At 45.1% G+C, this 15,095-nt stretch overlaps 1 protein-coding gene across 1 annotated transcript; it reads left to right on the top strand.

Annotated features, from left to right (window-relative positions):
• Positions 1 to 545: 545 nt before the first annotated feature.
• Positions 546 to 14,780, top strand: FAM174A (family with sequence similarity 174 member A). The gene is made up of 3 exons (XM_028748733.2): positions 546 to 1,060; positions 7,467 to 7,601; positions 14,258 to 14,780. The coding sequence occupies exons 1-3, from the start codon at positions 693 to 695 to the stop codon at positions 14,259 to 14,261; spliced, it is 507 nt and encodes a 168-aa protein (XP_028604566.2). The 5' UTR covers positions 546 to 692; the 3' UTR covers positions 14,262 to 14,780.
• The last annotated feature ends 315 nt before the right edge of the window (positions 14,781 to 15,095 follow it).

Below are 15,095 nucleotides of genomic sequence, written 5' to 3'. Positions count from 1 at the left end.
TTTATATATATGGGGGGGGGGCAATATAAAATGTCAAAATAAATGGCATTCTTTGTGTCATTAAACCTAATACGGTATTTATAAACATGAATTCCAAATATCGTTAAATCAGATGTACAAGCTGGCTACACATGAAGAAGTTGTGTACCAACCTAGACTTGCCATGGGCATCGATAGGAACTTGCCGGATTTGACTAAGGATCTGGCATCTCCCCAGCTGCAAACAGGGAGCAATATGGGGGGGGGGGGGAGGTTGCTGTTTGTTTGATTGTTTTTTAAAAAAACAAACCCAAAAAACCCGAGTGGCCTTGTGTTCCCGGGGGAGGCATTTGAGCTTTGTCTGGGTCGCCGAAAACCCCATCCCTGGCCCCTCTTTCAAGGGGGGCTCTTTGGCTACTAGACATGACAAGAAAAAAACAACGCCTCCCCTTCCTCTTTCCTCCATCGAGCATCCCGGGCGAAAGGCGAGACCGAAGGCCCTTGTTGCGCCTGCGCACGAATAACCGGCCCTTTTGGTCACGTGGGAGCAGGCCGCCTGAGGCGCGAGGGCGGGAGTCTCGGCCGGCAGACTTCCATGGCCGCGCCGTGTGAGGGGAAAGATGAGGACTTCCGCTCCTGCTTCCTGCTCTCCTGACAGGCCCCGCGGCGGCGCTTAGGCCGCGCCCAGCGGGCGCACGGTTGGACGGGCTGCCATGCGGCGGCTGTGGCCGGGGCTGCTACTCCTGCTGCTGGCCGCGCTGTGGGGCGGGGAAGCGCTCCCGGCTCAGGGGGTCCTGAGGCCGCCGCCTTCCTCGCCTCCGCCGGCAGCGCCGTCGTCGCCCTCTGCCTCCGCGGCGCCCGGCGCCCACGACGCCGCGCCCGCCCTGGGCAGCAGCAGCAGCAGCAGCGGTTCCCCCGTGGGCGAGGCGGCGCGGAGCAGCAATGCGAGTGGGGTGGGCAGCGTGGCCGCCGCCGTGCCCGCCCCGCCTGAGCGCAACCCGCTCATGACCCAGCGCGCCCTCTCGGTCCTGGTCCTGGCCAGCGCCGCGCTCATCGTCTACTTCGTCATCCGGACCGTGCGGTGAGCCTGGGGCAGCAGGAGGGACCCCTGTAATCGATCGCTCATTCGATATCGGAAGGGTTTGGGGATCTCCCCCTCCTCGTTTCCACTTGGCTTTGGGGAAACTGAGTCTGAGGGGTGTCCCGTCCCCCTCCCCCCTCTAAGAAGAAGGGGAGGGAGGTTGGCTAGGGTGGCCTCTCCCTTTCTCAGCCCTGTTGCATCTTAGAATCACGGAAGGGACCCCGAGAAGTCATCTAGTCCAACCCTGCTTGCAATGATAGCCATCTCTCCACGTCGGAGAGGAGGGAGCAAGCTTCATTTTCTCCTGCTCTGGAGGGTGGCTTCAAGTTACAAGAAGTTTCTAATAATGATAATAGTAATAATTATTTATTTATACCCCACCCATCTGCCTGGATTTTCCCCAGGCACTCTGGGCGGCCCCCAGCACAATATTAAAAACAGGATAAGACATCAAACATTAAAAACTTCCCTAAACAGTGCTGCTTTCAGATGTCTTCCAAAAGTCAGATAGTTGTTTATATCCTTGACATCTGAAGGGTGCCACTACTGAGAAGGCCCTCTGCTCAGTTCCCTGTAACCTCACTTCTCGCAGGGAGGGAACTACCAGAAGGCCCTCAGAGCTGGACCTCAGTGTCCGGGCTGAACGATGGAGGTGGAGACACTCCTTCAGGTATACTGGGCCGAGACCGTTTAGGGCTTTAAAGGTCAGCACCAACACTTTGAATCATGGAAGGGACTGTCATCTAGTCCAACCTCACCCCCGCAATGCAGGAATATGCATGGAGGAGATATGGTAGCCATCTCAAGGTCTTTCATGTGGGAGAGAGAGCAAGCTTTCCCCCCCCCTTTCTCCTTCTCTAGAGGGTAGGATGCAAACCAGTGGCTTCAAGTTACAAGGAAGGAGGTTCTGACTAAACATCAGAGAAAACTTTGAGCTGTTTGACAGTGGAACAGTCTCCCTCGGGAGGTTGTGGTCTCTCCTTCCTTGGAGATTTTAAAGCAGAGTTTGGATCTGTCTCAGATGCTTTAGCTGAGATTCCTGCACTGCAGGGGGTTGGACTAGATGACCCATGGGGTCCCTTCCAACTCTTCAGTTCTGTGACCCATGGCCCCCTCTTATTACACACCTGCAAAACATCCCCTTTAGGCTGTCGTGTGTTCCCCTGGTCCTTGTTTACCTTGGTGTATCTGATAGAGCACATGTCACTGGTGTATCTGATTCAAGCCTGGCACTCCTTATCTTAAGTGCTATCATATGTGTTTCTGGAAGGTCGTTTCTGGGCAGGTTTTGCACCCAGTGAAAGGGACAGCTGCTTAGCATAATGATCATTTTGTATTTAAATAAGACTGGAGAGAGAAGTCGTAACTAGCAGAGTTCCACTGTAGACTCGAGGCCAGCGACTGGGGAGCCTGTGGCACAAACCCTGAGAAACTAGCAGTACTTGTGTTGGATTAACATATTCAGTACGCAGGTAGATCTATATAAAAAACTGCATGTTTTCCTGAGTATATGTATCTAAAACAAGTAAGCAGTGGGCTTTTAAAGCCATGAAACAAACGTTTCTCTGTAATCTAGTCCTGTGTGGGAACTAATTTGTTTTGTGGTATAGTGTGACTTTGTTTGGGATGTTATATGCATCTGGGAAAAACGCATAGAAGGGCAACCAAAATATCAAGGATCTGAAGCAGCTTCTATGTTTTGAAGAAGAAGAAAACAGCCTAGAGGGTAATCTATATGCACAAGATGCTGGTGTTAGTTCAGCCACCAAATGTTACCCCAGATCCAAGCTGCGCTCAGTAGCATAGCTCTGCATAAGCCTTTAAAATAGTCTGAACCTGGGTTGCCGAGTCATGTGAGTGAGCCGAACATGCTCAGGATCTGGCCTAAGTTTCTGGTCATGCGCCACACTCACTACCACTGCTATCTGGTGAGCATAATTAAACTCCATCTTTGCCTTGCAGTTTGGAGTTAGAGGGAGCATTGTGATGCCCAACCGCTTAGTTACACTGCATGTTGGAGGCACAACACAGCTACTTCTGGTGCAGCTTCCAACTTGAGAGGAAGGTTGGAGTTGATTGTTTGGACAGTGAGCAGCCAGGCACTCCGCACCCAAACCAAACCAAATCCCATCCTTTCCCGTGTTCTGGAGAGGAAGGGTTGGAGGGGCCATTTGAGTGATGGCTGGCATTCTGTGTATCTCAGCTGCCCAGAGGTCCTACCTCTTCTCAATAGCCTCCCAACCTGACTGCAACATGGTTCATGGATCTAAGCCATATTGAGCTCAGTGGGAGTAACTTCTGAGAAAACATGCAGTGAAGGAAGAGTCTGATGACCACAGATTTTGACTTGGCTGCCAAGTCGGTGCAAACTTTATTGACTCCTTTATATAGAAAAGCAGGGCACTTTGTAGCCTAACTTCCTTTGTATATTAATGTATATGCATGCATGCGTGTGTGTTTGTGTGATGTAAAGGTAAAGGTACCCCTGCCCGTACGGGCCAGTCTTGCCAGACTCTAGGGTTGTGCGCTCATCTCACTCTAGAGGTCAGGAGCCAGTGCTGTCCGCAGACACTTCCGGGTCACGTGGCCAGCGTGACGAAGCTACTCTGGCAAAGCCAGAGCCGCACACGGAAACGCCGTTTACCTTCCCGCTAGTAAGCGGTCCCTATTTATCTACTTGCACCCGGGGGTGCTTTCGAACTGCTAGGTTGGCAGGCGCTGGGACCGAACACGGTAGCGCACCCTGCCGCGGGGATTCGAACCGCCGACCATGCGATCGGCAAGTCCTAGGCGCTGAGGTTTTACCCACAGCGCCACCCGCGTCCCAGCGCCACCCGCGTCCCTTGTGTGATGTATATACATTTATTTATTTTTGCTAAGGACCATTCAATCATGCAAATCCACCTACAGTTGGAATAATAATAATAATACTGTAAGTCTGAAATGGTAGAGCCCATGTGCATGTGCAGGTTTACCAATGTATTTAAAATTTATTTTGATTAGATCTTATATTGCTACTGTATCCTACCTTCCTTATGTTATGGAGCTAAAGGCAGGGTACTTGTAGTTCCCAGTAATTCACCCCTCAAAGCTGTGACCAGACCCAGGCCTGCTTATCTTTAGCAATGGCCTTCAGAAGGATGGTGTGACAACACATTATGAAATTATGTATTGATTTTTCAACCTTAAGAATTTTCTCTCCCCACTCCCACCCCCACACCTTCTTTTTCTAAACCATTTACTTAGTAAATTCACGGCTACACTACGTGATTATAGTAGCTTACTTTGCTCTTAAGGGGATTAGACAAGTTCATGGAGAATACATCTATCCACAAGTGTTAGTCCTGATAGGGTTAAGTAGAGTTTCCACAATCAGCAGCAGTATACCTGTGAACAGCATGCTGATAACATGCAACATATGGGTGTTGGTGAGAGCTGTCAATTTCATATCCTGTCTCTTAGCATTCCAAAAGGATCTGTTGAAAATGTTTGTTTATTTTATTATAGGTATTAATTGACCGCCCTTTGTTTGAACTTTTCTTACAGAATAAAAATTAATACATAAAATATAACAGGAAAAATAGAAAGGGGATAAGAAAACCATAAACTGTGAAATAGGAGGATGGACTGTAGGGCTTGTTGAGCAGAGCTCTTTTATGATTTGAAGCATCATATTCTGTAAGGACTATAGTCTGAGAAAAACGACTGACAAGTCGATACATGTCACATGTTGCATCAGTCTCATTTTGCATTAACCAGAAGATAGATATATTCTAAATAAAGAATCAGAATGTCCAAAATGTATTTCAGCATAAAATTGGCAACCTGGATAGAATTTAAAATGGCATTTGCACAAATTACAGAGTAAGCCTTTTGAAGGACAACTGACAAAGTTCTGGATATTAAATCTACATCTTGTGAATTCACGGAAGTGTGCTCACTTTCAAGGAATATTCTGTAGAAATGGAATACTTAAAATGAAGTGGCTGCTTTATTGTTTCAACTTATTTTTCTGCTTCAAGAACAAAAAATACATTAGAGAGAAGTTACATTTTCTTCACATAACTCAGGCAAATGTATTCTTAAAATGTTCATTTGTGTAATGCATGCATTTCATCAGAATGAGTTTCATAAATGCTTAAACTCCTATTCTGCATTTGATTGTCATCAGACTTATAATGATACATTTAAATTACAGATTTTCTCACAATCATCCTATTTGTGAAAAGCATATAGAGATAGTTTCTGACCAAATTGTTGAACTGTGTTTGACATCTGGCCGTATATTCTTACATAATAAAAAGTTTAAGGCTGCCTTGCACCATTTGTCATATATCGTTCACTGTGAAATTAAGGCTGTTGCGGCTCGGGTGGCGGTTAGGCATTGGAATGTGTTGTTGGTGTTTCAGGGGGCAAGGTGTGGCCATCGCCTTCCCCGACAATTTTGGGTATTCCGCTAAAGGAATCCGGCGGTCGTGGATCCTGTCCGATGCCCGTGTGGTGGGGGGCCATGGCACGACCCTCGGTGACATCAGGAAGAGAGCCTATAGTTGGATTAGCATCAACAGGCTTCCCCTACTGGTGGTTAACCCCTCCTCAGACTCACCCCTCTACGAGTGGGTGGAGTCTAATGTTCCGTGGTCCAATGCCTAAGCCAATACCTTCTCACATGCTGTAATCAATAAAGTTGTGGCCTTTACCTTACCCATTAACCTTACATTCTGTGTCCACGTGTCTTTATTCCCCAAGCGGGGATCGGGTCCTCAAATCACAAATTAAGGCTGTTGCATAAGACTGTATTTAGTGGGAAACAAGCAACACAGTCCTTCATCTTGTTCTTTAACAGCTTTGCAATAACATTATAGTTTGCATTTTGGCAAATGATCCCCTCATCCGATTCATCTTTAGCTAAGATTTGTTTTGGCAGCCTTGGACTAGTAACTCTCTTTAGGCCCTGTAATTTATTAAGCGAGAACAAAATCCTGCCTCACTTGGTTGTTGAATATGGATGTGATTAGAATCATAAAACACCCAACATACTTGTAGCATGAAACTTCTGAATGAGAACAAAATGAAAGTTTGTTTTAACTCGTTCCCAAGTAAGTGTGCATCGGATTGCAGCATTTATATGCTAAGAAATCAATCAGGAAATTATTTTGACAGTGCCCTGCCATAAGGTGGCAGCACCAAGCACATGATTGTGCCATTCCTTGACAGTTGGCATTTTACTGGAATTTCTTCAGGCAAGTTTTCAGTGAATTTTGTTCCCTTTGATTTAGTGGCTTAAGTAAGATCTCTGGTATAGACTGCATCATCAAAGTATAATTAAGCTTCTGTAAAATAGATCTGATTTGTGACCTGTTTGCAGTCTTACAGCTCCATCACAGGGTCATACAAATAGGTCCTGCTGTTCTTCACCTTTTCAGTTATCTTCAGAATATTCCATTTTATTCCCTTCTGATCCAATGTCCTCATCATTCTTTGTCAACATCCCCAGTCCTCACTAGACTGTTTTTGTCTTCCTCCACTTGGGCTTCTCCGCCCCAAGGGCTTTTTTTGACATTCAAAACTTGGGGTTCCCCAGAAACATCTGATACCTCTCTCTTGTGCATAGATGTTGTTCTGGCTACATAAAAAATACTCAAAGACCAACATGTGAAACATATTGGGCACAAGTCAATAGCTACATTGGCTGAGTGTTAAAGTAGCAATATTGTATTATTTCCCCAAAATTACAATATGATATTCTGGTACAGTGGTACCTCGGGTTAAGAACTTAATTCGTTCTGGAGGTCTGTTCTTAACCTGAAGCTGTTCTTAACCTGAGGTACCACTTTAGCTAATGGGGCCTCCCGCTGCCGCCACTGCACGATTTCTGTTCTCATCCTGAAGCAATGTTCTTAACCCGAGGTAGTATTTCTGGGTTAGCGGAGTCTGTAACCTGAAGCGTCTGTAACCCAAGGTACCACTGTACTTGTGCCTTGGTGGGAGCTTCTGGCTTGAAATTGAGAAGTGTTTTGTGAGTGTGTGTGTTTTCTTATTCAACCATGGAAGAGCACATCCCTCCCTGTTTCCTTTTTGGACTTCTGCAGTTAAGGGAGTAAGATCTGGCAAGATAAAATGCAGGATTATTCAAACTGTTTGCTAAATTAAGCTGAATTTTCTTTGAAGCAAACTAAAATTGTGCAATCACATTATACAAATCAATAGTTTTTCAGTGCTTGACTGTCGAATTGGGCGTCCTGCTTACGCATGTGGATTACAATAATGCAATGCTTATACAGATGGTTGTTAGTACACTTGAATTCATGTTAGTTTTTCTTAAGTTTTCCTTCAGAGGGGTATTTTAATTCTGTTGTTATTAGTGTGATTCAGTTAATAAATTGTAACCTTTCACACTTTTCAGACTTCGACGAAGAAACAGAAAGACGAGGAGGTATGGGGTTCTGGAAACAAACATAGAAAATACAGAGCTGACACCATTGGAACAAGATGATGATGACGACGACACAACACTCTTTGATGCCAATCATCCTCGAAGGTTGGTAGACAGAGTTTAGGATGTTCTCCTTGTTGTAAGAGGGAACGGATTCCAAGGTACAGTGGTACCTCAGGTTAAGTACTTAATTCGTTCCGGAGGTCTGTACTTAACCTGAAACTGTTCTTAACCTGAAGCACCACTTTAGCTAATGGGGCCTCCTGCTGCCGCCGCACCGCTGGAGCCCGATTTCTGTTCTTATCCTGAAGCAAAGTTCTTAACCTGAAGCACTATTTCTGGGTTAGCGGAGTGTGTAACCTGACGCGTATGTAACCTGAAGCGTATGTAACCCGAGGTACCACTGTATATGACTGGAAACCAAGCGTGATGTATTTCATTCTGCATCCATGGATGGAGTGGATGTTTTGAAAAGATATAAAAATGCCTCTGTGACCAGAGGCACTGGTTGTTCTTTTAAGGAAGGCACGGTACATCTGTGTAATATTGTCTTGGGGCATTCCAAGCACAGTTGCCAAACCTACTTGCATGCAGCCTCCCTTGCCCAAATTGCCAACATCAGACATGAGGGAAATAGTTATCCCCAAACTTATGTATGAGAATCTTAGATCTGTGACTTTTAATTTAGGAATAAGTCGTTTGTATTCCTTGTTCTGTAGCATACTTTACATGGTGCTGTTTTAGTGCTATGGGCATTTGATTTATTTAAATACTTAAATTGCCTATTTTTTATGTCCCTGTTCTTATAAAGTCATACTGCATACCAGGCTTTCTGTAAGCTATTATGCTCCAGAAATAATGGCAATGTCTAATTAATTAAGGATTCTATCCTTACATGATATTGTTGGTAGTATTTCATTTCTCAAATAGTAGCTGTGTTAAGTCTCTCAGGTGGCACAGGTCTTCTTGTGTGTTGTAGACTAATTGGATTTATTGTGGCATGGGATTTCACTTGTAACAACCTAGTTTTGCAATGTACAGTGGTACCTTAAGTACTTAATTTGTTCCGGAGGTCCGTTCTTAACCTGAAACTGTTCTTAACCTGAAGCACCACTTTAGCTAATGGGGCCTCTTGCTGCTGCCACACCGCCGGAGCACGATTTCTGTTCTCATCCTGAAGCAAAGTTCTTAACCTGAAGCACTATTTCTGGGTTAGTGGAGTCTGTAACCTGAAGCGTATGTAACCTGAAGCGTATGTAACCCGAGGTACCACTGTAGATGTAAAGCTGTGTTGACACTCCCATCTCCAGTGATATTTGAGATAATTCTTTTATTAAACAAATGTCAGCAGTTTTCTCATGTCTTTTATACAGAAGACATGTAAATTTAAAATATTAACAAAATTCTTAAAAGTGAGTCACTCCCAATCAGCAGAATTAAAAATTAGTTTGCCTTAAAAAGCAAGTAAAACATAGAACACTACTAAACTGGCCTCTAGCATACAGTTTTTGTCTAGTTGGATGCCATTATTTTCAGTATTAAGATGTTGGGCAGAATAGGAGTTGTGTTTGTTGTGTCAGTGGATATTGCCGTAGACTGGACAGCTTCATGGCAAATTGTACCTTTACTTGAGTTTATTTATTTATTTAGCAGTTAAGGCCATAGCTTCAAATAAGACTATTTGATTTAAGAAAGGATCAGCTTCTTAGCCTACCAACATTTTTTGGCCAGCTCTACTAAAATTGCACAGGAAGGCAAAAATGAGATTCTGTCTAAATCTAAATCTTTGAGCTAGTGCATGGTTGTTATTTTTGTGTATATGTCTCGAGATACAGAAACAACTTCTTTTTAAAACAAAAACAACACAGTTTAGATAGATGCACTTCTAGTTGATAATTACTTGTAATACAGTTCTGTATGCTAAAATGGGGGAAATTGAGTGAAATATACTCAATATTAGAGGAACAGCAACAATCAGTTGTTCATTGTTGATATGAATACAGCTCATTTCCCATGGGAAAGCACAGTAAGATAATTGCACTTTTACGGCTGTGCTTTGGCTTTTGTTTTCTCAACAAAATTGGGCAATCTTTTCCAAGTCTCTCTCTGGAATATAGCTAACTTGCTTGAATGCCCTATTTCCCCATTAGTTCTTATACATGCTGTCTCATTTCCTAATTTTGCAAAGTACTTTATAAACATTATTAGAATTCATGGTTCCCTCTGCTTTTATAAAAAAATTGAGGTTGCTTTGCTGCTTCAGGTTTAGAAACAGTTCCATCATGGTATCTGCCCCAAAGCTTACAGACTATATTTTCCAAGATATATATTTTTCCAAACTGAGTATATTCTGTTCTGTTTTGAGTGTTTAATTTGTGTTTCACTCTTGCATATATTGAAACTTTCATACCCCTGCTGTATATTAGTCATGCCAATTCCAAGTTCAGGAATCCTGACATGCTACAATAACACTAGCCATTGCAAAGCATCCTCTAGGGGTTGTAAAGTGCAATAAGAAATGTTGGGAAGGAGATGTGTATCACATCTTCCAGAAGCTACCCTTTCCCTGAAACTCGCATCCCTAAGCTGCTTCAACTTGCAAACATGTGCCTGAAACCTCACAATGGAAAAACAACTCTAGGTAGGAATTAAGGCAAAGGCTTAAGCACGCACAGCTCTCACCAATTTCCCTGTTTGGATCTTCTCCCATGAATGCTTTGTAGCAGAGAAGCAGAGAAACAGAGTTACCATCAAGCAACTCTGCTACCCAGTTACTGGGTGCTGGGACATTTTCCCCAATCCTCTGAAGAATACTGCATATCTTGATTCAACACATCCAGATCTTTAAAATAATTAGCGTGGTTATTAATTATTAGAGAGGGGACTGACTCTCTGCCTGTTCTGCCTTGTAAGAATAGCTGGAGTGAGACCTCTTTGTAGCAATTGCCCTAGGCTCACATTCAGGTATCCACCAAGACAGTGCTTATTTCAAAACAAGGATTCCCCCCCCCCTTCTTCTTAATATCTTCTTAATATTTGTTCTCATTGTTATGGAGAATTTACACCTGTCCCATTGCACCTGGGTGTTCCCTGCCCCTCTATACCAAAATATCCACTCTCTGAATAAAACTAGGTGTAGGAAGAAGGGTTCTTGCCTTGCCTTCTCCCTGACAAGCCATTTTTGGGGCTGAAATAGCATTGGTTACAGGATCATTGTCAAGGAAGCCTCTGCTTGCAGCCTGCAAATCCCTGGTACTGGTTTACTAAGTCAGTAAGGGAAAAAGAAGCTCCTGAATTACATTGAATATGTCTTGAGTACTAATAACTATGTTTAACTGTTGTGAAGCAACCTTATAAATGGCTGTTCGTATATTCTTATGCTTCCAAAACGTATGCAACATTGGTCACAATGACAGATTTGAAAGCTGTCTGGGCAAGGTTACGAACAGACTTCTCTTATCTGCTTGTAATCCATAGAGTATGTTACCCCTTGCTGCAAATATATATACATGTAATGAATACGACATTGCCTGAGTTGGAAATTCTCAGTGCTATGCTGATAAAGTTATCTACAGTGTTGCAAAATCTAAAAACACAGAAGCAAATGGAACCCTTATCTCTTCAAGGCATTAATATACTGCTTAATCATTAGCATTCCTAAGTGGTGCAAGTCATCTCCTAAAGTCCCTTTTTATAACACGATGTGGTCAAAAGCTGCACTACTTTGAGTCGTGTCAGCAGCAAACAGTTAAAAACAGTGCAGCTTATTTTATTTGCTATAAACATGAAAAAAGTAAATGTCCACAGAAGCATTATGCTGCGAGTGCAGAAAGGATATAAATGTTGAAGTAAGAGAAATACTTGGGAAACTGAGTTCTTCTCCTGAGTGCCATTATGAGATGGTTCTAAAAGATACTTAAACAATATCTTAACATCCAATAATGCCTTTATTTATTGAACTGCTTGCATCCTATAAGTAATAGCTAGCTGTGTGTTGTGCAGATAAAGTATGCTCAAAATTGCACTGTGTACCAAAAATAAATTGCTGAGTGGACTGAATATTATTGCTCTGGTAGTTATGATTTCATGACAGGATGGAACTGTAAAGCTTGTGTTTTTTGCTGCAAGAGGGGGATGGAAAGAGATTGATTTAAAGGACAGTGGCTTGGTGGCAAGAAAAGATTGGGGGGGGGATGGGAGTAAAATGGGATGCAGTATCTCAGTAAGATACATTTCTATAGGTAGTTCTTAATGTTTGATGTTTTATTATGTTTTTATGTGTTGGAAGCTGCCAGAGTAGCTGGTGCACAACCCAGCCAGATGGGCAGGTTATAATAGTAATACTACTACTACAGTGGTACCTCGGGTTACATACGCTTCAGGTTACAGACTCTGCTAACCAAGAAATACTACCTTGGGTTAAGAACTTTGCTTCAGGATGAGAACAGAAATCATGCTCTGGCGGTGCAGCAGGAGGGCCCATTAGCTAAAGTGGTGCTTCAGGTTAAGAACAGTTTCAGGTTAAGAACAGACCTCTGGAACGAATTAAGTACTTAACTCAAGGTACCACTGTACTACTAAATATCATCATCAGAAAAATTGGATTAGCAGACAATGTCTAGCTTGCTAATCATGATGATTGAGGTCAGAAATAAGAGAACGAAAAGCATTGCATTTTGCAACTTCTGCATCGTAAAATGTTACGGCCACAATTCAAAACACAAACATGTCAGCTTAATTGGCTGGAGTAGATGTGTCCCATTGAGTGGAAGGTGCTACTGGTCTGTTATATGAAGTCGTCCCCCACCTCGTTAATCAGGGCTGGGAAACCTGAGACATCTCTTCCCACCACCATGTTGTTGGATTCCTACTGTCATCAGTCTCAGCCAGCAAGGCCAATGGTCAGGGGTAATGGGACTCGTGGCTCTCCATATGTTGTTGGGACTACACGTTCCCTAGCCCTACTGTAATTGAAGAGAAGTCTTCCTATTCACAGCTGTGGTGGGAGAGTCTTGGGGTTTGAGGCCCTGGGCTTGGAGCTGCAGCCTAGAAGCCACAGGAGAAACAGTCATAGCCCCCCACCAATCCATGCCAAAATGCACGTTTCCCCTTCTCTTTGCTTTTGTTTCAATTGCAGTACATCCATTCTTTTGTGGTGGCTTGGTGACTAAGGTAGGGGCTTTTTGGTCTGTGTAGAGGGAAGTTTGAACTCAGCTTTTGGGTCATTGCAGGAATCAAGTATATTAAATGCTGGATATATAATATACATGAAATCCTCTTGTTGCTTTCAAGTACCGTATTTTTCGCACCATAGGACGCACTTTTTCCCTCCTAAAAAGCAAGGGAAAATGTGTGTGCGTCCTATGGAGCGAATGCAGGCTTTCGCTGAAGCCTGGAGAGCGAGAGGGGTCGGTGCGCACCGACCCCTCTCGCTCTCCAGGCTTCAGGAAGCTATCCGCCAGCAGTGGGAGACCCAGCTCTCCCACCGCTAGCGGAGCGCTGCATTAATCCCGAAGCTTGGGGCGTGCGGAGCTCAGCGCGCCCCAAGCTTCTGGGTGCCGGCAAGGTCTCCGCTAGCCCTGGGAGAGCCCCGCGACGTCGCGCGGCTCTCCCAGGGCTAGCGGACCACTGCGCTAATCCCGAAGCTTGGGGCGTGCGGAGCTCAGCGCCCCCAAGCTTCTGGGTGCCGGCAAGGTCTCCGCTAGACGGCTAGCGGAGACCTTGCCGGCGCCCAGAAGCTTGGGGCGCGCTGAGCTCCGCACGCCCCAAGCTTCGGGATTAGCGCTCTGCTAGCCGTGTCTAGGCTGCGGATAGCAGCCTGCTTCCCGGAGCGTCGGGCGCCCTGAAAGCAGAGCTCCCGGCGCTTCGGGAACACATCCGCTGCGTGGAGAGCCTTGCAGGAGTTCCCCGCAAGGCTCCCCACGCTGCGGATAGCAGCCTGCCGCCCGGCGCGAGGGGCGCCCTGAAGCAGAGCGCCCCTCGCGCCAGGCATACACCCGCAGCTTGGGGAGCCCTGCAGCAGTTCCCCGCAAGGCTCCCCAAGCTGCGGATAGCAGCCTGCTTCCCGGAGCGTCGGGCGCCCTGAAAGCAGAGCGCCCGGCGCTTCGGGAACACATCCGCTGCCTGGAGAGCCTTGCAGGAGTTCCCCGCAAGGCTCCCCACGCTGCGGATAGCAGCCTGCCGCCCGGCGCGAGGGGCGCCCTGAAGCAGAGCGCCCCTTGCGCCAGGCATACATCCACAGCGTGGAGAGCCCTGCAGCAGTTCCCCGCAAGGCTCCCCAAGCTGCGGATAGCAGCCTGCTTCCCGGAGCGTCGGGCGCCCTGAAAGCAGAGCGCCCGGCGCTTCGGGAACACATCCGCTGCCTGGAGAGCCTTGCAGGAGTTCCCCGCAAGGCTCCCCACGCTGCGGATAGCAGCCTGCTGCCTGGCGGGTGGGGCGCCCTGAAGCAGAGCGCCCTGCGCGCTAGGCAGACATCAGCCAGCCCCACAAGCTCGGGGGACAGCAGGGAGGCGCAGCGCCACTATCCCGCTGTTCCTCAACCTGGTTCGGTTTCCCTGACCTGCTTTTGGGGGGGAAATAAAGGGAAAATTTTTTTCCTTTATTTCCCCCCCAAAAAACTAGGTGCGTCCTATGGTCCGGTGCGTCCAATCGTGCGAAAAATACGGTAGGTGCAGCGTTGAGGAGATTTGGGGTTTTTTGTGTGTGTTAAAAGATTTCAAACGAATGGTGTTTACCTAAAAAAAATTTTTTTTTCTTTGTAGATAAGTATGTGCCTTTTGGGAGAATATTTCAGTTGTGGAGCAACAAAAGAAGGCTGTACAGAAGGAATAAGAAGCCAATATCAGGGTTGGGTGTATACAATTAATCTATATTATGGCATCCTTAGTTTGTTGCAATAAACGCTGTAACATTTTATTGTACCTTTTGTATATACAGAAATATTTTAAGTTTGGAGTCTATGGGAAATGTGCACTAAATTTAAAACCTATTTTAAAACAGGGTATTTTCTGCTTATGTTAATTCTGTATGGTGATCTCTCCTTCCACAGAACACTAACTGAGATATATTTGTGGGTTTCTTGACCAACTTAATTTTTTTAGATGAGTGTCAAGTGTGATAACTTACTTATGTGAACTCTCAGCGCCTACTCTTTCATTTAACAGATAGATTGCCAAACTTAACTACCCATGTCAGAGGGGTGTTCCCTCTCCTTTGTAAACTGGATGTACATTATAGATCTGTGTGAGTGATGCAAATAAATGTTTACAGTATTCCTAACACTCATTACTTGTATTCTGTATCTGTTGGTTTTGAATGTAATGCTTTGGACAGCAGGAAATATGCTGATAGTAATCAACCAATGACTTTTGGTGAGGATGTCCCTGGCTGTCTTTCACAGGCCGGCTGAGATCACTCTGAAGAACGTTTCTGAAAAGGATAAGCCTACTCAGCAGGTATAAATAAATGAAGCTTCAGTTTACATTGGGTTCCTTTCAAGCACCATGGACTTCCTAATGAGAGGGAGATCATGAATGGTGTCAGTTATATACTTTAAGTTACACAAAACCCTTAATCCTCCTCTCACTGTGTGTGCGTTCC

Source organism: Podarcis muralis, chromosome 11 (genome assembly GCF_964188315.1).
Source record: "Podarcis muralis chromosome 11, rPodMur119.hap1.1, whole genome shotgun sequence".
Lineage (NCBI taxonomy): Eukaryota > Metazoa > Chordata > Lepidosauria > Squamata > Lacertidae > Podarcis > Podarcis muralis.
This window is presented reverse-complemented; position numbering and strand designations above follow the sequence as displayed.

What these genes read in the sequence shown, in the direction of transcription:
- FAM174A (XM_028748733.2), top strand. Translation starts at nt 693, where the DNA reads ATGCGGCGGCTGTGGCCGGGGCTGCTACTCCTGCTGCTGGCCGCGCTG. An exon ending in TTCGTCATCCGGACCGTGCG is followed by an intron (nt 1,061 to 7,466) that starts GTGAGCCTGGGG and finishes CACACTTTTCAG; the next exon opens with ACTTCGACGAAGAAACAGAA.